The sequence below is a fragment of the Trachemys scripta genome, chromosome 6 (genome assembly GCF_013100865.1).
Source record: "Trachemys scripta elegans isolate TJP31775 chromosome 6, CAS_Tse_1.0, whole genome shotgun sequence".
Classification (NCBI taxonomy): Eukaryota; Metazoa; Chordata; order Testudines; family Emydidae; genus Trachemys; species Trachemys scripta.
The window spans coordinates 122,509,648-122,534,802 of NC_048303.1; the positions used below are offsets into that span (position 1 = coordinate 122,509,648).

General features: G+C 44.1%; 1 protein-coding gene across 2 annotated transcripts in view; it reads right to left on the minus strand.

Annotated features, from left to right (window-relative positions):
* The window catches only part of LOC117879514 (protein regulator of cytokinesis 1-like), a 37,096-nt gene extending 13,814 nt beyond the window's left edge, over positions 1-23,282 (minus strand). The window contains exons 1-6 of one of the 2 annotated variants that reach the window (XM_034774762.1): positions 22,913-23,282; positions 22,621-22,753; positions 9,909-10,031; positions 6,572-6,805; positions 5,673-5,843; positions 2,706-2,855 (exon numbers count right to left, since the gene is read on the minus strand). In XM_034774762.1, coding sequence (XP_034630653.1) covers positions 2,706-2,855; positions 5,673-5,843; positions 6,572-6,805; positions 9,909-10,031; positions 22,621-22,753; positions 22,913-22,935 — 834 coding nt within the window. In that variant the 5' untranslated portion in view covers positions 22,936-23,282. The remainder of the gene's footprint in view (positions 1-2,705; positions 2,856-5,672; positions 5,844-6,571; positions 6,806-9,908; positions 10,032-22,620; positions 22,754-22,912) is intronic. The other variant, XM_034774761.1, reaches the window with a different exon arrangement.
* Between the last annotated feature and the right edge of the window lie 1,873 nt (positions 23,283-25,155).

A 25,155-nucleotide genomic window follows, 5' to 3' on the forward strand; every position in this document is an offset into this window, starting at 1 on the left:
AAATTAGCATTGCCTATAATCTGATCTTTATTGGTTCATAGAGCCAGACTTCCTGCTAATGACATCTAGTTCTCTTGACTCACAACTTGTATTGCTTACAATTAACATTTGGTGCTTTTTTGATACGTCAAGAGATTCGTGAAAAGAGTCACTGACCAAGATTTTTGGCCTCTTGTGGTATTTGCACTTTGAATTTGACATTAGAGCAATTTAATTGTCCTGGACCAAGAACTCCATCAACCTCTGCTGCCTATAGATTGTAACAGGGAGTGGTGCACACACTTCTTATTCAGAGCCTTCAGGTTTCCTCCTAGGGTACATCTACACTACATGGGGGAGTCGATTTAAGATACGCAAATTCAGCTACGTGAATAGCGTAGCTGAATTCGGCGTATCGCAGCCGACTTACCCCGTTGTGAGGACGGCGACAAAATCGACTTCTGCGGCTCTCTGTCGGTGGCGCTTACTACCACCTCCGCTGGTGGAGTAAGAGCGCCGATTGGGGGATCGATTGTCGCGTCCCGATGGGACGCGATAAATCGATCCCCGAGAGGTCGATTTCTACCCGCCGATTCAGGCGGGTAGTATAGACCTAGCCCTAGTGTGATTTAGTTTTCTCTGCATTTGCTCTGATGCAGTCTAATGCTGTTTTAAATATTTCACTGTCCACTAGAATGTGTTCAAATTTGTGTGCCTAATGTTAGACTTAAGTGGCCTGATTTCCTGAAATACTGACACCACAGCTTCCACTTTTAATAAGAAGCTTCTATCCAATCACATGGGTCAATTTGCACAACAGGGTCTTGACCTGGTTGAGGCCTTCTAGGGGCTATACTGAAGTTTAAGCAACCAAATTGAGTAAGAATTCTGCTTTATGTGGTATTTTGGTTATAATAAACTAACTAGACTACTGGCCTGAGTAAGAGGAGCGGGAGTTACTCCATAAACTGAATGAATGGGATTTAGATATTGCATTTCCAGTCATAAAAGTGGCACTTGTCTTATATTTACATACTGAGAGGAGAGTCTCTTAGTAGACAGTCCATGCAGCCATAGACGAATAAGACACATTCCCGTTTACCTCTTGCATCATCAATTAAATTAGCTAAATTCTGGTGCTGATCACAGGCCCCTTGTCATGCTGCCAGTTAAAATAAATGTAAGCTTAAATAGTAAATTAAGCGCATTGATTATAAAAGACACGGAAATAGGATAAATGAGTAAGAGCCTAATGACATCTGTTAATTTTCAGAGTATAACTGCACTTCAGAATAAAAGAAAAATTAGTATGGCTTAATAGATTTCTCTATATAATTTGTATTGTTCTTCCATTATGTTCTCTGATCAGTAATGGAATTCATATACGTTATATTATATTGGAGGAGGGATAGCTCAGTAGTTTGAGCATTGGCCTGCTAAACCCAAGGTTGTGAGTTCAATCCTTGAGGGGGCCACTTAGGGATCTGGGGCAAAAATCTGTCAGGGACGGGACTTGGTCCTGCTGTGAAGGCAGGGGACTAGACTCGATGACCTTTCAAGGTCCCTTCTAGTTCTATGAGATATACCTGTCTCCATATAATAATAATAATCCAGAGACATGTTTCTGCCTCCAGAAGAAAGTGATGCCCTCTTTGAATCCAAGATGCCCCATGGGTATCTACTTAATTTCTATTCAGAAAACACTTACCACCACCAGAAACATTTGTTTAACATTTAGACAACATCCAGGGTTCTGATTAAGTAATCTCCCCCCACTCAAGGTCTTAGTAACATTAGCTGTTACAAAAACTGACACAGGATTTCAAGATTCAACTAATGGTCAAGTACAGACCAACATATCCTGAATGAGCTATTACACACTAAACTAAACAGCTTGTGATGCCTGGTGAGCACTGTGACAAGGCAAGGCATTACCCACATTTAGGCACCCTAGGGTGGGATTTTTAAAACCACTTACGTGAGAGAGATTTGTGCTTTAAGTCACTTCAAAGTGACGAGTATAGCTTGTTGAAATAGGTCAGCATTTTTAACTTGGAGAAATTCAATATATCAGAAAATGGTGCAGACTATAAACGTAGCATGGGCTTTTATTCCCCTATTTCGTGTTCAAACTTGCATTCACACTATGGACTTGCCTTTTTCAGCATATAAACATTTTGAGTATGAAACATCTTGGCAGAAATAATCAATGTACAATCTGAAATTCTATCACCAACTAAGAAACCAATTGAACAAACTAGTACAAGACATCCAGTTTAGCAATTTAAGCCCATAAAGTGGTAAAATAGTGAAGAAGTATTAACAGGTAAGTCAACCTCATTTAAAAAATAAATCTTGTTTTAAATAATGATTTCTATCCACCCTGTCTGGAAACTGAACCAATAACTGCAAGGAACTCTAAAATCAAAGGGCAACTAAGTCATGCTCAAGTGTTGATGACTTCAGAAGACAGAGTTTCAACCTCAACTTGAAAGCAACAGTAGTACAAGTTCAATTGCCAGCAAAAATACTACTTTAAGGGGAATCTGAATATACATAAGGGCTTGCCTTCACGCAAAGTGAGTTCTCAGTGTAAACCTTGCATTTCTTATGTAGTTGGATTTTGTGACAAAGCTTGTCTATTTAAAGAAAAACCTAAAATAGTTTCTGTAAGAAGAAAGGCAGGGGAAGTAGTTTGATGAAAAATATGCAAGGTTTTGTCTTACCTTGTTAACTTCTTGAGTAATGGAGCCTTTAATATTCCTTTTACATTGTTCCTGCTTCTCTACTGGCCAGCGCAGTCTGTTCCACAGAAGTTGTACCTTCTCCTTCAGAGCCTCCCGTGTTGAGATTACAGATTCCTTCTTCAACTGCAACTACAAGGCACATAGTATGACAGCATAAGGTAAACTTACTTCAGAGCGGATAGCACCTTAATGTAGAAGAACGCTGAGAAATTACAGTGTAGTAGCAAGGTGAACCAACCCACAATTATTCGGTAGGAAGAGAACTAATGTACAAGCTCCAGTAAAGATATGGAAAAAGGAAGAAAGCTTGTTCTTACAGCATTGCAGTGAGGACACCAAGTACGTGGGATCTGTACAGTTAAGTTAACTAATGGGTCACTATTTTGATGCACGCTGTATACTCTTTAAAAAATATATTATGGTAATGTCCAAAGGTCTAGTTCATTCCTGATGTAAGCCATGAGAAAGACATCTTTAACGCATCAATACAAGCAGAAATCAAGAGTTTCCAGTAACCCTGCAAATTATCATTGCTTGATGTTACTAATAGCAACTGCCACTCAAAGTTTATGGTACATTGTGGAAACAGTCATATCCTTCCCTTCTGGCTGATGCTTATCAGGACATGCCTGAAGACTGAAGTTTATGATATTAAATGAATTTATTGCTGGTGAAGCGTTAGACATACCATTGGAAGCTCAAACAAAATGGTTAAAGAGTGGATAGTGCAGAGGTGGGCAAACTACGGTACTAGTTTGTACGGTACTAGTATGGTACCCGCGTGACCGTCCTGCCTAGCCCTTGAGCTCCTGGCCAGGGAGGCTAGCCCCCAGCCCCTCCCCTCCTGTCCCCCCTCCTTCTGCAGCCTCAGCTCGCCATGCTGCCAGCGCTCTGGGCAGCGGGGCTGCGAGCTCCAGCCGGGCAGCGCGGCTGTCAGTCCTGCTGCTCGGAGTGGCATGGTAAGGGGACAGGGAGCAGGGGGAGGTTGGATGGGGCAGAGGTTCGGGGGAGAGGACGGGGACGGTCAGGGAACGGGGGGGTTGGATAGGCGTGGGAGTCCCGGGGGGCCTGTCAGGGGATGGGGCAGTCGGGGACAGGGAGAAGGGGGGGGTTGGATGGGTCGGGGGTCTTGAGGGGGGCAGTAAGTGAGAGGGGGAGGGATAGGGGGAGGGGGCCAGGCTGTTTGGGGAGGCACAGCCTTCCCTACTCGGCCCTCCATACAGTTTTGGAACCCTGATGTGGCTCTCAGGCCAAAAAGTTTGCCCATCCCTGGGATAGTGGAAGCTTTCAAGCTGGCCTATTATCATGCAACAACAAATAGGAGAATTCATTTCTAGGACTGCATGTATACCAGGGCCTTAAAATATTCCCACCAACTCAGCTGCATTAACATTATCAATCCCACCAGTGCTAACAGACACGGTTCCAGCAGCTTTGAGTGTTTTATGGAACAGCATGAGTTAGCAAACTGTTGCAGAACAGGTTTATTTGATAGAGTACTTAATTAAGACCTTCTATTTCCAATCTAAAGGTATTGCGCATATACTGCCAATGGCTTATTTATGATCAATTCTGAGGTTAACAGAAGAGAACAAAGAACAAGGAAGTCAAGACACACTGAAAGACTTTAGCATTTAATTGTCTTGAAACATGTGGCTTGTGTGCTCATCATAAAACAGATACCACCATATATGCTATTTGGACATTAGTTATTCAATATAGCTATCTTTAAGAAGGGGCCTTGAGTTCCTGCGTATTTGGTTCTTGGTCTAGAAAAAGATCATAAGAAGTTCTTGCAGTTTTGTTCAGAATTGAGAAGAGGCAAACAGAACTGAATAAAGGAAAGCATGGTGCTACCTTTTTCTCCCCTGAATCCCCAAAGCACTCAGAAGAGTGTGAATAGGAGTGCTAGAAAAAACTAGTCAATCTACTCTGCTGCAGCTTCTCAGAAGCCTGATGGCTGCCTCATATATGCAAAGAAGAAGGGGGAAAATAGGCACTCTCTCCGCTCCCCTAGCCTTGCTCGGGCCCTAAGGGAGCACCAAGCACAGGATGACAATCCTGTCCATATAGCCACAAAGAGGAGGAGGGGAGACACTGATGAAAACTAACATTAATCCTGGCCAGAGAGAACTTGAATTTTCATAGAGGACAAAAAATCCATTGCCTGCAATGGGAAGAGGATCAATTGTCTGGCAGCTGGGAGGGAGACTGGAGCAGGGGAGCAGATCATCAGTTATCTAAGAAGAAACGCTTAATTGGCTGGGAGAGGCAGAGGCTAGGAATGAAGTGTCTAGGAGACAGGGAAAGAGTAAACGGGGCAAAACTTTGATTACAGAGGATGGATTGGTTGGAATGGGGGGGAAGGCAAATGATAGACTGATGGAGAGGAGAGTGGATTGGTGGGAAGATGACAGATTGCGCATTTCGTAGAGGGCTGAGGGAAGCACAACAACTAGTGGGCCTTGGCCGTGCAGAGAATTGACTGAAAGCCATGGTTGCAGAGTGAAGGACTGACTGTAGACAAGGGAGAGCCAGATTTGAAAATCTTTGGGACAAAACAGAGGTTATGATCAGGAAAACAGAACATAGGATATAGAGAGGCATGGAGTGAAGAGAAGAAAGGAGAGTAATCAGGGAACAGGAGCAGAAGAGGACAAAAGGAAAACAATGTAACATGGAGCAGGTGAGTGTTACAAGTGAGGGCCAGGAGTAAAAACTGGGTGTTTTTTCACCTTCTATTGAGGCATCTAGATCTGGCCACTGCCAGACACAATACTAGACACAATGGATTATTACTCCTCTTGCATAGCAATTCCTATGTTCTTAAGGATGTCGGAAGTATTATAATGGCAATGCTTATACAGCCTAATTATAGGTGTCAGTGTTACATGTGATCGTTAAGAACAGTTACTATATTTTCTCTTAGGCACTTAAAAATCTAACCTTATTAACAAGTGTTTGAAGAGCTTCAATGTTCTTATTAGTAAGACAAAAAGGTTCCTCATCATCAGAGAGCGCCTCTTTTTCAAGAGTAGAATCAGGTGTGTGCCCAATCTCTTCATTATACTGCCTGATTTCGTTTCTTAGTTTGAGAAAAACTTCCAGACGTCGTTTCTATTGAAAAATTAAAACAAGCATTTTATATACAATTGCTTAGAATATTGTCTCATACTGAGGCTCTGTAGGTTAAGATACCATGTCAAGACGATAGCGAAGGTAGTATGATTTTGCTAGTTCAGGTAATTCCATTTTCTGTGTATGGATTGATAGTTTTTGTACAGTATAGTCACAAAGCTATCTAAAACTTAAAAGCACTGCACAGAAACTGAAGTGTACGCCATCATTCAAGTACTATCTGCTAATCACAAAGGGAGAAAAGGGAACTCAGTTCATAGGAACAGCATTTAAAATTTTAGTCTTAGACAATGTGAAGTTGTACTTCATACAAAAATTTTAAAATTTCATCAGTATTATTTTCCATAATAACTTTTAAAGAACTCCTGAAACAGGGTGAGATGTCTCAGCTATATAATGCCTTTAAATACATATGGATAATCAGGCCATAATAGGATTTAATTAAACTGGATTTAAAAAATCAGTATTCAACTAAATACTGTAGTATTAGCAAAAAGAACAGGAGTACTTGTGGCACCTTAGAGACTAACAAATTTATTTGAGCATAAGCTTTCATAGGCTACACTTGGTGATCAGACAACACACTGCAACTAGCATTCTTTTCCAGTTAAAATGCAGAGATGGAAAACACTTTCCTCTACAGCCCCAAATCACATTTCATTTATTGGATTTTTTTTTCTTTCTTTTTTAAAAAAAACACCACATACCTTCTCATCTGAACGCATCCGAACATGTTCCTTTAACTCTTCCAGCTGTGAACGACTTGGAATGCTGCCAGTCGGTATATAGTAAGGGGTGGCAAAAAGCTCAGCACAGAGCTTTTCATCTTGCTGCTGAAGTTGCTTCAATTCCTCCAGCCTCTCATTTTTTTCTTTGAGCGTAGCATCTAATGCCAGTCGTAGATCTTTCTCCATCTGAAGGATGGATATACCTTCTTCAGCCTGTAGAGTTTTTGAAGCATGTTTTGTAATCGTAAGGATACATAATACCTTGTAACATATGGTTGTGACTTGGCATCAAGAAAAGCCATCAGATACAATCAGTATGTGATAGACCAAAACTTCAGAGTGTGCTGCTAGAAGGGAAACAGACCTGTACTTCTGTTTGTTGAAGTTACTTACCTTCTCACATTCTAATTCTTGGAATCTTAATTGCTTCACCTAAGACTGATAAAATTCCCTTACCCCAGAAGTTTAACCCTTAGGGCAGGTATATAGACAGTCCCCTACCAGTCCCGGAGTCTGTGCCTATACAAGGAGCCGCATGTGGCTTCGGAACCACAGGTTGGCCACCCCTACTTTAAGAGAACACCCTGTGTGCAGAATTTACACTCTTTAGTGCAAGAATCTCAAGGGATATTGCAGAAGAAAACAGCACAATTACAGTGAGGAGCAATATAGCCAACAGTATAAGCAGGTGTGTTTGGTTTTTTAAACTAGAGTTAAATAAGGATATATGTATACCTGATCCAAACCTTCAAGATCTCTCAATATTCAAGCACAAGAGCCCACTTCTAAGAGTAAGCACTCAGGCAAAAGTCAGTCAACTGAGAATAAGGACCATCCAATTAAACAGGTTCTGGTTAGAAGATTTTGGCCATCTAACCCTGGGAACAAGTTCTGGAGCACAAGGAGTCCTATACAGAGAATCAATCCAAGCAACAGCACCTTGTGAATGTGAGAGGAGGGGAGCCTGTAAACTGCTTGGCAAGTGTATGATGGAAATATTCCTAAAGCAAGCTATGAACTCTTACCTCCAATTAATCAAATCTTGATTGACATGGTTTTGTAGTTTCCGGCCAACCAGGTCAAAGGAGTGTGAAACAGACATACAGTTTGACATAATGCGATTACCAAAAGACTAACCAGCAAATTGGTATGAAAAACTTAGGCACTGGGTGGGCTTTAGTGTGCTCTAAGTAGATGTCCAAGGATTTTAACAGAGCATATGCAGGTGAGTCTCCCAGGATGGAGATGTAGGCTGTAAGAAGTTGTGGATATATGTGTCAAATTGTGAAACCCATTTTGTTTGGTGAACCTCATTTTGTTTCATGGGGGTCTACTTTGTGCGGCAACCTCCTTTATGGATTAGAGCATTTTGAAACAGGAGTCTGACACCTAGTGAAAAGACAGACACTGTGACAGAGCCTTGTTAAAGGGCAGTCAACATTCACAGACACTCTCCAACTGCAACAATGGGTTTTCAACTGGTAGAACCATTGACTTTGACACTGCACAGAAGCCAATGGGGCGAGGGAGGCAGGCTGAGACTTGGAGCTCCCCTACCAAAGCATATGGGCAAAAGAGGGACAAAGACTATTAGAGAAGCACTCCTCTTAAAACAAAGTGGCCAGACAACCAGCATATCCAAGACCACCAGGTTAAGGCAGACAGACAGTGCTTCCTAGCCCTAACCTCGGAGTCACAGGAGTGACAAGATCAGACAAGGAAGGAAGGGAGGTGGTGGCAGCGGCTATGTTCAAATTTGTGTTTTTCAGATACATCTAACACTAGCATGCTTTAAAAAGTTCACACAGGAGTTTCTTACCCAGATACCTAAACCTGTGTTTTTGCCACATTGTCCCTGAAGCCAGAGTTGTGGAGTTTGCAAGACTCTAAGGAAAAAGCGTCTAAGCAATTGGTGGCTCAGGAGATCTGAGGTACTATTTTGGGGTCTAAGGTGGCCAAACTCTGGTATCCCACTGCCTAAGAAGGTCAGACATGGGGTCTGCACCTGGGAGTTGCCTGAAACCCCCAGGGCTAGGAAAAGGGACCAATCATTTGGGTCCACTCACAAGACTGATGGCCATCCAGAGCTACACTGGGCCAGACTGACACAGGCATGGGAACACTGAGCAGAACAGCATCACTAATGTAGAACTCCTTTCTGAACTGAGTCTGCACCACCACATTATACTTAAGACTTGATTTAAATCAGATTAGTCACTGAGAGCACAAGTCACTGCTACCAGGAAAATGACTTCTCCTCTAAGAAACAAGCTTCCATGGACCAAGGAACTCAAAGGCAACTTTATCAAGTTTGTCAGGACCAACATCCCATGTCGCAGGGGGCTTACTGCAAGAATACACAAGGATTAAGCTCTATGTGTACCAGACAACATGGAATTACAGAGACTGGTCTTCCTTGGACAAACTCATGACAGCTCACAATGGTTGCTGAACATACCAGATGGAGATCATGTTTAAGTTATACTAAGGCAAGAGAAGGAAGTAGTCTAATATTTTTTGTGCAAGACAAGTAAACTGGTTTGAGGTTATGAAACACGTCCCAGTTCTCTCTCCTGCTTTCCCTGCCCCTCATATTCCTTCACACCTCACAGGGCTCCTCTCTACTCCTGAAACAGTAGGGAGGGGCTGCAATCATTCCTGATATCAACGGGGTATCCTTCCCACTGGGAACAATAGGAGGCAGTGGTCATATTTGTCAAAGGCTTCGTAAGCTTCCTTGTTTTTCTACTGTAGCAAAATGGCAACCATTTTAACTGATGCAGCCTGAGTCATCACAGTCTTCAGACCACAGTAGCAGTAATTTTTAAATAGGCAATTCATGAATTTCTCTGAAGGGAGAGATTTGATGGCCTCTGCAGCTAGATTAACTGTTTGTTATGATAGACAGAAAAGTGACCCTAACCTTAATATTTTTCTATAAATTACTTGTTTTAGCAGATCTGCTCAAGATTGATCCCTATAGACCCACACTTATAATTTGTTTTTAAAATAGAGGTAGATGTTAGAAACCCTAATCAATTTCTGATAGAGACCAACTTTAGATTTCTTATGAAAACTGTATGGTGGGGGGCAGGAAGGGGAGGAGGAGGCGACAAACACCAAAAAGAAAAAGAAAAAACCCAAAACGTGTATAGAAAATTCAAAGAGCATAAATATTAACATTGAAATTTTACATCAAAAGACCACCTACATGGTAACATTTGATCCATATTTGAACAGTTTCAAACAGCAAATTTAACCTTGGAGTCAACTAGTAGATTGTGTGTCAGGCATAATAAACCTAGAGCCATCTTACCAGGTAGGGGTCCAGCGACAGTTCATTTCTCAATGACGTCAATTCCTTTTTACGGCGTTCAATGCTGCTTTCGATTCTTTCCTTTAACTGGCATTCCTCTGTAATCATTTCGTTCAACAGATCCTGCCCAGGAAAGGGTACAAAATAATTATCAGTAGGACAGATCGAACATACTTCACAGTAACTAAGCCCAACACTGGGCCCAGCACTAAACTATCAATATAATTTGTAAATTGCTGTACAACTTCTGGTTAATGTTATGAGGTTGGCACAAAGAAAACTGCGGCATCATAAAATGCTTCTATTTCTGTGTAGCCAACATTGCTGACAGGACCTGTATCAGGAACACACCAGACTAAGGGCTTATCAACATTACAGGACTACAGCAGCATAGCTTTGGCACCATAGCTACACCAAACAAAGCCTGTAGCATAGATAAAAACTGTGTCTAACAATGGAAGTTTTTCCTATTGCTGTAGATAATACACCTCCCTAAATGGTGGTAGCTAGGTCAACTGAATCATTCATCTATCAACCTAGCCACGTCTACACCAAGGGTTAGGTTGGCATAGCTAACATCACGCAGGGTGTGAATTTTTTCACATCCCTAAGCAACGTAGCTAGATCAATTTAAATTTTAAGTGTAGGCCATAACAATGGAGGATCCCTAACTTTAATGTTTGTACTGTGACTAGCCAATAGCTATACTGATAGCTGGAGCCTAGGAGTAGCTACTTCTGCCTACTCGTTGGGCGGTGGAGGGGAAAATTTCCAAAGAGGACAGATAAAGCAAGGGTTAAAAAGGACTATGTGTACACCTACACTATGGTCAGGGAGGTGCAATTGCAGCACATGTAGGCACACCTAAGCTAGCCATGATAGAGCCAGCTGGCTCAAACTAGCTGTGTAGGTGTGGCAGCACATGCTTGCTGCCCTACTACATACCCATGGTTCCTGGGTTACACTACTGCTTGAAGTGACTTGACTCAGAGCTAGCTCAACTATGTCTACATGTGCTGCAATAGCACCTCCTGTCTGCAGTGTAGATATACTCTCAGTGGGAAGACTGGGAGAGCCACACAGGAACTTGTGGGCAGGAGAGAGAAGTGTCCGTGTTTCAGAACAAACCATGCAGCAGAAGGACCCTGGACCAGCCCAGACGACTGACCCCAGCCCAAAGAATGCTCTGGAATGGTGAAGAAACTGCAGCAGACAAAGGAATGTAGGTTTTATTTTTGTACAGAACTGTATTTCCTCATGTGAGTAACAGCACTGGCTTTAGAATCCCGTGTAAAGTGTGTATTTGTGTTACACTATTCGTATTCCCCTTGAGAAAGTAAACTATGAACCCAGAACATCCCAGAGCAGGAGCTCTGAAAGAGGGTATGTTTAAGCTATGGGGAGAGTCTAGTGGCCAGCACTGGTTCTAGGGACTGGGCAGTAGGTCACACGGTTTCAGCTCTCAGAAGAGAGCAGACACAGCGTCTGCACCCCAAGTGTGCCTAGAGGATCCAAGAAAACTGCTGTTCCTGAAGTCCAGTCAGATTCTGGAGGCTTAAGGCAGCTGAGGCTTAAGGCAGCTGGATTCCTGCACAGTACTCTGGTGAATGGCCAAGAGTGGCACTTGACTAGAGTTATGATAGTTGTTAAATCATGTTTCTTAGACACATGAAAACAATTTGGTGAAAGTCATTATTGCATCTGCAAAAGTGGGCATGCATTTTGAAACTCAATGATGTGCAAAATTAAGGGACATTAAGGGAACATAGGTCTAGATCAGGACCCATTTTAATGGGATTGCCAGGGCTGGCTTTAGACTTGCTGGGGCCCGGGGACAAAGCCAAAGCCCAAGCCCCTGTGATTAGGGACGAAGCTGAAGTCCGATAGCTTCAGCCCTGGGCAGCAGGGCTCTGGTTACATGCCCTCTGCCCAGGGCTGAAGCCCTTGGGCTTGCCCCCCGACCTAAGGTGGTGGGGCTTGGGCTTTGGGCCCCCCAACCTAGGGCGGTAAGCTCAGGCTTCAGTCCCCACTCCTGGGGTCATGTAGTAATTTTTGTTGTCAGAAGGGGACCGCGGTGCAATGAAGAATCGTGGGCCTAGATATAGTCAGAAGCTTCATATGCTTAGAAAATAGTCTCAGAGAAAGAAAGAAATAAAGAAAGTAGCAACCCATAGAAAATAGTCCTTGAGGATTGTTACCTTGCCTCTCAGGCCCTATTTTCTATGCACATTAAGGTTTTGACAAATCCTAGAACTATGTTCCCTTAATGTTACTAGATTTTGCACATCGAGTTTCAAGTTTCCACTTTTGCAGACGCTATGACGACTTTCATCAAATTCACTTCATCTGTTTCCTCATTTATAACATGGGGATAATTCTATCCTCCTCTGTAAAGCACTTCAATATCAACTGATAAAAAGCTTTTATAAAAGCGAGAAATGATTAGATATTTCATAGAAGAAGAATCATAGAATATCAGGGTTGGAAGGAAACTCAGGAGGTCATCTAGTCCAACCCCCTGCTCAAAGAAGGACCAATCCCCAGACAGATTTTTGTCCCAGATCCCTACATGGCCCCCTCAAGGATTGAACTCACAACCTTGGGTTTAGGAGGCCAATGCTCAAACCACTGAGCTATCCTTTTTATCATTTACAGCCATCAACCAATTGCCATTTATGTAGACTGTCACAGCAATACACCATTTTAGTTATTTTCATTTTAAAAGACCTATCTTCAACACTAAGTCCCCACACTGACCCCAATCTAACAGGTTGACTTCATTAGTAATAGACTTCATTGCTAGGAATGGAAGGGACCTCAGTAGGTCATCTAGTCCAGTCCACTGCGCTCAAGGCAGGACCAAGTAATAACTAGACCATTCCTGACACGTTTGTTTAATCTGTTCTCAAAGACCTCCAATATCAGAGATTCCACAATCTCCCTAGGCAATTTATTCCAGTGCTTAACCACTCTAATAGTTAGGAAGTTTTTCCTAATATCCAACCTAAACCTCCCTTGCTGCAATTTAAGACCTCGGCTTTTTGTCCTATTCTCAGAGGTTAAGGAAAACAATTTTTCACTCTCCTCCTTGTAACAACCTTTGATGTACTTGAAAACTGTTATAGCCTCCCTCAGTCTTTTCTCAAGACTAAACAAACCCAGCTTTTTCAGTCTTCCCTCATATGTCATGTTTTCTAGACCTTTAATTATTTTTGTTGCTCTCCTATGAACAAATTGGAGAAAGTCCAGATCTTTCCTGAAATGTAAGGTTTCAGAGTAGCAGCCGTGTTAGTCTGTATCCGCAAAAAGAAGAACAGGAGTACTTGTGGCACCTTAGAGACTAACAAATTTATTAGAGCATAAGCTTTCGTGGACTAAGTGGGCTGTAGTCCACGAAAGCTTATGTTCTAATAAATTTGTTAGTCTCTAAGATGCCACAAGTACTCCTGTTCTTTTTCCTGAAATGTGGCACCCAAAACTGGACACAATATGCCAACTGAGGCATAATCAGCATGGAGTAGAGTAAAAGATTTCTCATGTCTTGCTTACAACAACACTCCTGCTGATACATCCCAGTTAATTAATCAATGCTCCAGGAGAGGAGCTACGTTCCAAAGGTTCTGGAAATGCACAAGAGAACCTGAGAAAATGTCAGTGCAATGATCTGATTAGGTTAAGTGTTTAGGAAAGTGCTGAAGACATGTTAAGGAGAACTCAATGTTTCCCTTTTGAACTTTATTTTCAGTGACTTGTTTTAAGTTGTTCAAATTTCAGATCATTCTGACAACTTCCAACCATTTGTAGATCAGGAAGGAAGTGGAATAGATCCCTAGGAATCTTTCAAAGCTTGCTACCTCAGACTGCCAAACCACTAAGCCGCAAATAGTCTATGTTTTACCATGTTCATGGAAATAGAAGAATAAATCAGCTCCAGGAGATTCTGCAGGATTCTGTTGTACAGCACTTGCTGCCTATATCCATCACCAGTTGATCCAGAAAGTTGGGAGCTACTTTGCATATGATCTCTGGGGCAATATAGGGCTAGCTACTGGAATACAGCTACAACTGGCTGCTGAAGCACTGCTGGAGCCGGCAGATGGCTGCATCAATACATGTTGGGTGTTTATATGGATGAGGAAACCCACAATTACAAGACAGGATAAAAAGAAAGTGTTAGGAAGCAATACACCCTCAGGTTTAAGGGAATTAGCCACCATAGGCCATGTATTCTAGAATTGCCCATTTTGGGATTTCTAGCACCTTACTCTGATGCATCTGGTAACAGCTGTTGTTAGGCAGGACACTAGTCCTGTGGACCACCAGCCCAACCCAGTATTTTAATCCTTGTTGTCATGTCTAACATTGGGTTGGGAAACTAGTCAAAGTAAGGGCCATGTGTTTCCATGTCATGTGTGATCCTAAGCACTACAAAGTACCTTAGCAGTGGTGAGAAGGTATGCCTATCAAGCATCTCTTATGAAGTTTGGTCTTACTTTTATTTCACTAGAATTTGGGTAGTTGGCTTTGTCTACATGAGAGATTTATTATCCATTTATAAAATCTGACCTAATGCACATTTTGCCAATTCATGCCTAAGAGACCCTTGAAAAAGTCAAATGGTCTTTTCCTAGTTCCTTTGTAAAGATATAAATAGCTTCTTAGGGGACTACATATGGCATATTTCACTTTAGAAGCATTTAAGGGGTTTAAATCCAAGACAACTGACTCTCTGATAGGAGTCAATTAAAATTTGGGATTTATCCTGTATGCAGGAGCCCTTAAATAATGAGTTAATGAAGTTTCAAAATTTTAGATGGACATGTAAATGGTCACAACCTATTACAAGCAACTCTAAGGTTAGTACCTCATTTGAAAGGAGAGATTATTCAATAATTCTCAAATCCTTACTTAAACACAAACAGCGCTATTTTCTTCTGGGTGCATTTGGTATTGGCTATTGAAGTGCATTATAAAAACAGAGTAAGCACTTTGGATCAAGAATGGTCTTTGCCATACAGTACCTAGCACAACAGGGTCCTGGTCCATGACTGCGGCTCCTACAGTATAGATAATAAATTCCATATAAACATCCTGTTAGTAACTATGGTTACTAAGAAGGGTCTGATCTGGGTGAACAAACGTGGGCATCAACGTTTAGTTTTGTAGCCTGAACTTAAGTTACCATGAGTCACAAGGGAGAGGAGTTCACCAACTCAGCATGGATCCCTATCACTCGCCATCATGATCATGCAAGATCACGGTGGTAGTTACTTAACATGCAGCTTTGGTATTCTTGACGGCAGGTGGCCTCTACTTAGCTACACAAATGAGGTGTCAATACTCTCCAGCTGCCCCATCTCATTTTCTGATCATTTGGCACAGAGTCTGTAACTCTGCTACCCCTATTCCAGTCTCTCAGAAAGGCTGTTGTAGCAGTGAACTCCTGTCATAGTAAAGACCAAAACCTTCCTCCTATGTGGATGGAGAGCAGGTGATTACCACGCATTCAGGAAACCTATATGTATTATTTTTCTTCTGGGAGCATCTATAAAGACATCATATGGCCGATATGTTAGCTAGCAAGACACAGCTACTCTTAGTATCTCTGCTTGATCACTATACAGCCCCTGCTCCCTCTTCCTACTACTCCTGAGGGCATTCTGTGCCAAAAAAATAAAAATTCTGCACACAGTATTTTAAAATTCTGCAAATTTTATTTGTCAAATAAATGTGAGGCTCCAGCATGGCAGTGAGGAGCACTGTGCAGGTTCCCTCTGGGACACGGACTCAGCGATGAGGCTGCGCCCAACCCTGACACAGTGCAAGGACCGAGCCTGGCCCAGAAACACCCCAGGGCCCTGCCCATCTGTGCCAGGTGTGGGCAAGCAGGTTCAGCAAGGCAGGATCCAAGTGTGGAGGGATCCAGGTGTGGGTTGAGAGGGTTCTGTGTGGGGCAATCTGGGTGTGGGTGGCTCAGTGTGAGATCCAGGTGTGGGGGGGGGGAGGAAAAGGGGGAGATCCAGATGCACAGGGGCCTGTTGGGTGGGATCTGGGTGCAACAGAAATGGACTGTGCAGGGGGTCCAGGTGAAGGTAGTTGGTGCTCAGCCAAAGAGGTGTCTGGGGGTGGGGTGGGGGGCAGGGATAGAGCCCAGCAGGGGGGTCTGGGTGTGGGGAGCTCAGTGGTGGGGTCAGGATCAGGTGCAGCTGGTTGGGGCTCGGTAGGGTGGGGATCCAGGTGCAGGTGGCTCAGGGTGGTCCAGGTGCAGGGGGAGTAGAGCTCATCGAGTGGTGTCTGGGTATGAGGGGGATCTGGTTGCACAGAGGTTGGGTGGATAGGGGAAGCAGCTCCCTGTACAGCGATCCCTCCCCCTGCACCTGAGCGATAGGTGCAGGAAGCACAGGGAGGTGGGAGGTGAGAGGGAGTTTGCAGACCTTCCTAAAGCCAGGGGAAAAATATGGGGGTGGGTATGACAGCCCCAGAAGATGTGAAGGGGAAGTCCCATCCTCCCCAGCCCAACCACGATTAGCAGCTGAGCCCAGCACAGGGTAGGAGCCACCTGCCAGGTCTTCCCCAGTCCCGCCCCTTGCCCCACAGTGATTTACCTCTCTGCCAGCTGCCCTGGGCACCTAAAATATACTGCTGGGGAGGGTCACATGACCGCTCTTGTGGCTTCCTTTTGCTTCCCTATCAGAAAGTCATTATTCTGCAAGGAAGCAAAGAAATCTGTGGGGGACATAAATTGTAAGCATGCGCAGTGGGACTGAATTCCCCAGGAGTCTCATATTTAGCCTCTAGGTACCCACGTAAGCAACCCAGCAACACTGAACAAGTGAAATCATGAAGAGACATACAAATGTTTAGTATATTTGGCACATAAATACCTTGCCACGCCAGCTACAACAGTGCCCTGCAAACACCTGTTCTCCCTTTCAGGTAACATTGTAAATAAGAAGTGGGCAGTATTATCTCCTGTAATTGTAAACAAACTTGTTTGTCTTAGCGATTGGCTGAACAAAAGTAGGACTAAGTGGACTTGTAGGCTCTGAAGTTTTATATTGTTTTGGAGTGCAGTTATGTAAAAAAAATTCTACATTTGTAAGTTGCACTTTCATGATTAAGCGATTGCACTACAGTACATGTAGGAGGAGCTGAAAAATACTATTTTGTTCATCTTTTACAGTGCAAATATTTGTAATAAAAATAGTATAAAGTGAACACTACACTGTATTCTGTGTTGTGACTGAAATCATTTAAAAGTGTAGGAAAAACATACAAAATATTTCTAATAATTTAATTGGTATTCTATTATTGTTTAACTGTGCAATTAAAACTGATCAATCATGACTTGTAATCTAGTTAATTTGTTTTGCATTAATCACTTGCATTAATTCCAATTGGCAGCCCTAATCAAGTATCCCATTATATAAATGGATTCTGAGCACTCTTAGCAGTTCCTCGCTTGTGGTAGCACATGCTACTATTCCAAGCTTCTCAGATTCAATTTCTGTTTGTGTATTAGTGAAAGGAAGATACTTGAAATATAACTCTGCTCTAAAAAAAGAGTAACCAAGAAAAATCAGATAAAACAGTATGGTGAGCATGAAAGAAGGTGTTTTAGCTTGGGTATTTTCTAAATAGTAGAATACAGAGCAACGTTTTATGCAGTTTGAGAGAAGCAATAGAGATCTTTAATTCACATGAAAATGAGGAACATGACCATTTTTAAGACTCTTCTTAATTACTGATCCTTGCAGCACGTTCTCACTCCTGCCTCCATACACCTAGACACTAGTTGCAAAGTTCAATATTAATTGTTGTGAGGAAAACAAAAAACTGCATGCCTGATGTTCCAGCATTTGTTATGTGACTCATCTATAATCCTTCCAGTTTTGAGTAGCACTTCACAAACTCCACAATCTATGTATTTCAGTGTATACATATGTTCATATATGCTTAACTTCAGTAAACCCCACCCCCAAAGCTTATCGGAGGTATGGTATTTTTGTCTTCCATGAACTGTAAGATTGTGACCCAACAGGTCTGTTCTGTCTCCATCAATGGAATTTGAAGTCAAATCAATAATGCAGAGAATAAGATCAACTACCAATAGCATGAGCCTTCTCTCCAATACAGGATCCTAATAAGTGTCACTACTACTTTTCAGAAGTTGAGGGACAATGCTGCAGGATCATCTTGCCTGAAAGAAGAGCAACATGAAAGCAGACACCCAATGGAATGTTTGAATGTAAAAGATTTGGAGCAAGTTTAACGTTCTCCTGCTTACCCAGAAGGCAGTCATTTTAATTCACTTTAAAAAAAAAAGGAAAAACTAATGGATATCTATATACACAGACGCCTCTCCTTCTACACTGCCCATATGTTCCTAACTAGTTTGTCCCTTCCCTCCACTATACCCATTACATAGTTGCTCCGTATCTGAAGACTAATTGCAGCCCAGACAGGGAGACAGTGGCCTCGAGACATCTCTACAGCTTACAAATGGAGAAAGGGAAAACTTTAGGCTTAAGCTCATCTCCTCAGGTTGCAGGATTGCAAGAGCTATTTACTTCAGCCTGGTCCAATAGCTAACTTCAGACTGTCAATTAAACTGATATCCAGTGAGCTTCTAAGTGAGATACAACCCTCCATCCTGGTTACCAATAGACTGGATAAAATGTCAGTGTAGTCAGATGAGCTCAGAGAAAGTCATGAGGCATTTGCTCGGATTATTCTAATCTATGGGGACACAATATAGCTACAACCTGGCAGAACTTCTGCACTCAATGCACAAGAACAGTACAGTATTTTAAAAAGGATACTAATTATTGTTACAAAATTATATCAAAGCCAATAGGACGAGGCACTTAAATTACAGGTGTTGAAGTCACACATTGACCTTCAGCATTTTCTGGTCCTCAAGCTTTACCATCTGTTCTGTGGCTAATCTTTTCAGACACACTTAGCTAAAAAAATCATCAATATTAATCGCATGTTTAAGTCAGAAGTATATAGGCATCCATTGCTTTTTATGAAGGGCTCTCTTAATCTAATCATTAGTGACCTACCCTTTAATTCTAATCCTTCCCAATCTCTTTGAGCTCTTTAAGTCTAGCCAGCAATATCTGGTTTGTTTGCTTTAACAGGACAACAACTGGATGGTTTGTCAAGTACTGTGAATATTCACTTGGTTTACAAGTAGCTCCCAAATGGAAATAAACTGTTTCAGTCTATGGGTCCTTTACTTTAGTATGCATGTAATCTTACAAGTCAAAACTGCCTACTATTGTGCTTCAGGGTACCTTTGGCACAAGACAGCCTCAGTAATTGTACATGCTACCAATTCCCTAAGATATCTACATCCAATTTATGAGCCCCGGTTCTCAAATGGCATGATCCTGGTTTACTTGGTCCATGGTTGACTCAAAATAGAAGATACTGCAACATCTGACCCTGCACCTATCTTGTTTCTTATTTAAACTTGTTTGCAAGCCTGGGGTCTGTAAGATTTAATCACTTTTCCTAAGTGCCTCTCTAGATCTTGCACAGGTCTAAATCTTTCCTCTGTGCTGTATTTTGAATAAGTTTTAAAGGCCAATGCCTCTAAGCTCAGGACATGACTAGTCTTCAAGTAATAAGCCCGTATGAACCAAATCTTGCACCAAGATTTTACCTAAATTAAGAAATTGAGTAAAGAAAACTGTACATCTGTGTAGTTCAAACTAGTTAGCCTGGACACATTTTTTGTTGACTTAAGTGTCATGATCAGAAAAAACAGTTAAAAATGTTCACTACCCGATCAGCAAAGCAGCTCCCTATGTGTATTTAGATTCAATGTACTGACCACCAATTAATTTATTGCTCCTTCCATCACTGCAGAGCTAGTATACTTACGTAGATGTAGTGAATTCCATGGTACAGAGCTGGCTGAATCCCCATAGGGGCCAATCTGTTTTAACTGGACCCAACCACTGGATCGCACATGTTTCTGAAGCTGGGTCTAAGTGTGTGGAAGCTGCTGTTTCCATCTCTAGCCTCTAGGGTACTTCCGGGTGCAGATCTGTCAGGGCCACTTCCTTGGGCTGTAGGACTCCACAGTCCAACTCCCCTAGCTCCTAAGACCTCTAGCTCATTTTTGATTTGGCACCTGTTGCACTACTTCATACATTTAGAATGGCCATCCATACGGGGTATACCAAGCTTACATTCCCTTTCCAACCAACAACTTCTAAGGTTTCATTCTGGAAAGCTAGGATAACCATACAACCTCAGTCTGTTTTGTAGTAAGCTTGGTGTCAGCTCAAATCTCTATACTAATGTGAGGAGGCAGAAACTTAGGTGCTTTGTACAATTCAGTTTTAGCGCATCAATAACTACCACGTACAAGAGTGTAGGAATGAAGGAAAATGTGTGCTTTGTAGTTTAAGTAAAACAAAAGTCAGTTAGCCATTGTGGGAAGTCTACAAGGAAAAATATGTAACTGGCAAGATAAGTTGTAAAAATGCTGAACTCAATGTAGCTCATAAGAGAAAAGAAGTTTCTAGTTATCAGAGCTGATTCTAATAGACAAAGAAAAGTTGATCCCTGACACACCAATGCTATCTTGAAGGAAAGGGCTCAGTCATAACTCTTGTTTATGCCAAGCAGAAGCGTTCCCAACCCGAAACTGGTTTTTAGCTAAAGTCAGGAATTGGCAATCACTTGTTTGTTAAAGGGTATAAAAAGGTGAATTCTTGGGGGTTCATTACTAATATCTGCCTGATCAAGTTAGACCTATGTTAGTTTACTCTAAGCACCCCTGGATTTAGTCCATTTGTGTCTTAATTAAATGCTTATGAACATCTGTTACTGGTTGGATGTAGTAATTGCTTGTTATGTAGGCTTTTTAAACATGTTTAGAGCAATTGCATAAATATAATTTGGTCTTTGGATTTAATAAAGGAATTTATGATCAAATTGGTGTCATGGTGGTATCCTGTACCAATAATTATTCCAACAAAAAAAGTATAGTTTTAAAGATACCTGGAAGTTACTGTTCTAACCCTGTTCACAGTTGCTCAGCCTTCCAAAGCCTTTATCTTTCTATCTGAAGTTTTTCATGCATAGTCTGAACAAAACTTTTCCAGGCACAATACATGAGAAAAAACTTTTACCAACTTAAGTGTTGAAATGGCCAAGTACAGTTGAAATTCTGCATAGCGTAGAGTGATTTTGAGTGTGCTGATAAAGATTTGTTTTATTTGACCAAGTTGCAACCCATTTAAAATTACTCTGTGCATTCACAGCTAAGGCAGCCAAACAGGACATGCAGGTGACAAATCACAGAATATCAGGGTTGGAAGGGACCTCAGGAGGTCACCTATTCCAACCCCCTGCTCAAAGCAGGACCAACACCAACTAAATCCTCCCAGCCAGGGCTTTGTCAAGCTGGGCCTTAAAAACCTCTAAGGATGGAGATTCCACCACCTCCCTAGGTAACCCATTCCAGTGCTTCACCACCCTTCTAGTGAAATAGTGTTTCCGAATATCCAACCTAGACCTCCCCCACGGCAACTTGAGACCATTGCTCCTTGTTCTGTCAAATCTTCCTGTGCTGTGAGAATTTGAGAGAAAATATTCCTAATGGGAGAGTCCTGTCTCATTGATTTTTTATTTTCTAAGGCAAGAGCTGCAGGGCTAGTGAGGTTTGGAGAAGGTTGAGGAGAGAGAAGGATCGAATATGATAAGAAATGGCCTGCAAGGTGTGTAGGACACAGTGCTCTGCTTCTATGTAGTAGAACAGAAATGCTATAATGCAAAACTTTATTTTCAAAAGAGTTCATCTAAAAACTACATTGGAAATATCCCAGGTGCAAAATGAAGCAATCAAAGGTGTGAAAATGGTATTTATATGGCCCTCATTACAGTAGTATTTATAACCTTTAATGTATTTCTTCTCATAGGACCACTAGGAGATAAGGAAGTACTGTTATATCCATGTTAATCACATAAAAAAGCCCTTGGGGGAAATGTACAGGTCACACAAGAAGTCTGTGACAAAACAGGGAATTAAACCCAAACCTCCCAGGTGGGATGCTAGGGACTTACCCTTCCACTGCTGCCTCTGCACAGGGGGTTGAGAGTTGAGGCTACATACAAAGCTGCAGCTCTGGCATTCTCCGGCTTGCGTGCTGGACAGATCAGGATGGGCAGGAGTGCCCACGAAAGTGCATCCAGCAGCAGGTGGGCACCACTGCTTAAAGTGGGCCAGGTTGCAAACCAGGAAATAATATTTTTGAGACGGGAGATAGGTCACTGACAGGCACATGATTTTAGTGCCAGCTGGGAGAAACCCCGTGCTGTATGGCTGCTTTCCCCACTTGCCCACCTCCTGGAGCAGAGAAGACGGGTAGGGCTGGTGCAGGAAGGAGGCAGAGCCCCCCAGGGTGGGGCTGCCCTTCTCACAGGAAGCAAGAGCCCAGCAACTCAGCCCCTCCTGTTACCCCACCCCATTGTGAGCACTGGGTCTGGTCCTCTGCAACAGCCCGTCTGGGAAGGGGGAGGAGCAGAGGGGCCCCAGCTGCAGCCCCCACAAGCAGGGAAGAACCCCAGGAGGAGGCAACAGGGGAGAGGCTGAGCAGAGCCCATTGAGGGGGAAACGAAGAGGGGAAATGGACAGGGGTGAGGACCCCCCCCCCACCACACACCCACACCCACACACACCCCGCCTCACCTCGATGTGCTGCTTGACGGCCTGCATGCGCTCCAGCTGCATCTCCTCCTTGATGCCGATCTGGTGCCAGATGTCCAGCAGCTTCCCCAGGGCGTGGTTGACGCTGCTCACCAGGGAGGAGGCCAGGACCTCGCTGAGGGGAAACACCTCGTCAGGCCGGGGAAGGGGGGCCGGGGTGCGGAGGGAGACACGGGGGTCCCCCCAGCCCGGACGGGGGAGGGGCTGAGCAGGGGGCCCGGGGAGCACCCAGGACAGGCAGCCCCGCCCCCCTTCCCGGGGGTCCCCCACTCACCTCTTGCGCGGGGTCCTCGGCATCCTCGCAGCGCGTGCGGGGGGGGGGGGGTCTCAGCCTCTCGGGCGCGCGGCTGAAGCGGCTCTCTCCCGGCTAACGAACCTAACGGCAGCCCCCGGGATTCAAACCGGCCGCACAACACGGAACCGCGCCTGGATTGGCCGAACACCCAGCCACGCCCAGCTCGTCTCTTGTGGAAATCCTCCCCCCACCCTCGTGTGACGTACAGAGCGGTGCCCGGATGGAAGTCGGCGTTCTATGTTGGCCACGCCCACCAGCTATCACACTGGGGAGCAGACATGACGTCAGGAAGGAAGGCGGGGCGCTCTGGGCAGGGGCCAATGGGAATCGAGATCCCTTGTTTTCCTTCTCGAAAAGAACCACGCGGAGGTGGGGTCGTGGGTAGAAGGTCATGTGACTAGGGAGCGGGGGGAGGGGAGAATGTGGGGTAGGAAATCCCCGCGGCACCGCGGGATTATGTAGGGTCTCTGGGGAGTATAGTGGGTGTCTATAGGGGATATGGGGTCTCTGGGGAGTACAGTAGGTGTTTGTAGTGGTATAGGGTCTGGGGGGGGCATGTACAGTGATAGGGTGTCTGGGAGCATGAGTGTGTATAGGGTCTCTAGTGGGCTTGTGGGGGTTATAGGGTTTCTGCGGGGGCATAATGGATGTAAGTAGGGGTATACAGTCTCGCTGGGGATGCATCCAGACCATACAGGGGAGAATGCCTGTGTGGGGTAGATTGGGGTGTTTGCAGAGGGGAGTGTAGGGAAGGGAGTTCTATGTGAAGAGGTGTACAATGATGTAAACACACCTGGAGTTCCCCTCAAAGCCATTTAACTGCCCATTTGACTCTCCAGCAAGTATTCATATATAGCATCTGTCCCAAAATGCTGTCCTGTTTGTTGGGGTAGGAGACATTGCTCAGGAGGGTGAGAAATCCTACACCACTGAGTGGTGTAGTTTAGCCAACCTAAGTCCCCGTCTAGACAGTGCTAGCTCTCTTGAAGAATTCTTTGGTCTAACTAGCTGCTGTTGCTTGGGAAAGTGGATTACCTATGCCAACAGGAGAATCTCTCCTGTCAGCTTAGATAGTATCTGTACTGAAGCCCTACAGCTGTAGTGTTTTAGGTGAAGATAAGCCCTCAGGAATAGTGGATAAAGGTTTCCTCTTTAATAACCAGGGAAACCTGTGATGTGCATGCCTGGGCTTTGCAACCTGGGAACTCCCATTGTTTGCCCAATGCCTGCTTCTCATGTACAAGGTGTTACACCACAAAGCTCAACACACTGGCATTGCCGTCCTACCAGGGCACTACAGTGTTGCTTGAGTGACTCTATTCTTTCCTTTCTGACAAAAGCCAGAGAGTAGTACTGGGCAATTGACTATCTCCCCTGAAAGCTCTTTCATGCAGTCTGTAAGGCCTGGTCTACACTACAAAATTAAGTCGACTCAGTTAGGTTGACGTACAGCCACCACAGTAATTACTATGGTTTTTCATGTCCACACTGTGCCCCCTCTGTTGGTAGTACACATCCTCACCAGAAGTGCTTCTACCAATTTAACTGACAGTATAGGGCATTGTGGGGCACTGACAGCTCCCATGGGCTCCGGCAGTCAGCCCTGCATAGGACTGAGAGCTCAGGCAGTCAGCCCTGGGTCAGTGGGGCTCCAGTAGTGAGTCCTGCACGGGGCTCATAGCTCAGGCTCTCAAAGGCAGCAACAGGCCATGTAAGTTACGCATTGTCTACATCAGCAGTTCTCAACCTGTGGCCACATGTGGCCCAATTAGCACACAGCTGCTCTGGTCTGGCAGGGGGCGGGGCTGCCTGAGGGGGAGACAGCATCTGGCAGCCTGTAAGAGCGCTCCTGCCATCCTGGGTGCCATAGGAGGGCAGGGTGCAGGAGAGTGGGTCTCTGGGCAAGTTGGGGGGAGGGGCTCTGTGAACTAGGGGTTTGCAGGGGTGCTGCAGCACCCCCAGGTTTAGGTGAGGCTCCACCCCAGCCCTGCACCTTGCGCTCTGCACCTAGCCTGGTGCTGGAGGTCCTGGCTGCCTGGCCTGGTGCAGCAGGGTCCAGGTCCCAGCTGTCCAGCGGCGGGGTACAGCTGTCGGCTGCCACCTGGCCCTGCACAGCAAGGTCCAGGTCCGTCTGCTGCCCAGCGTGATCTGGGACAGGGTCTGGCTGCCCCCAGCTGACGCCTGGCCCCATACAGCGGGGTCTCGGGGTCTGGGTGCTGGCT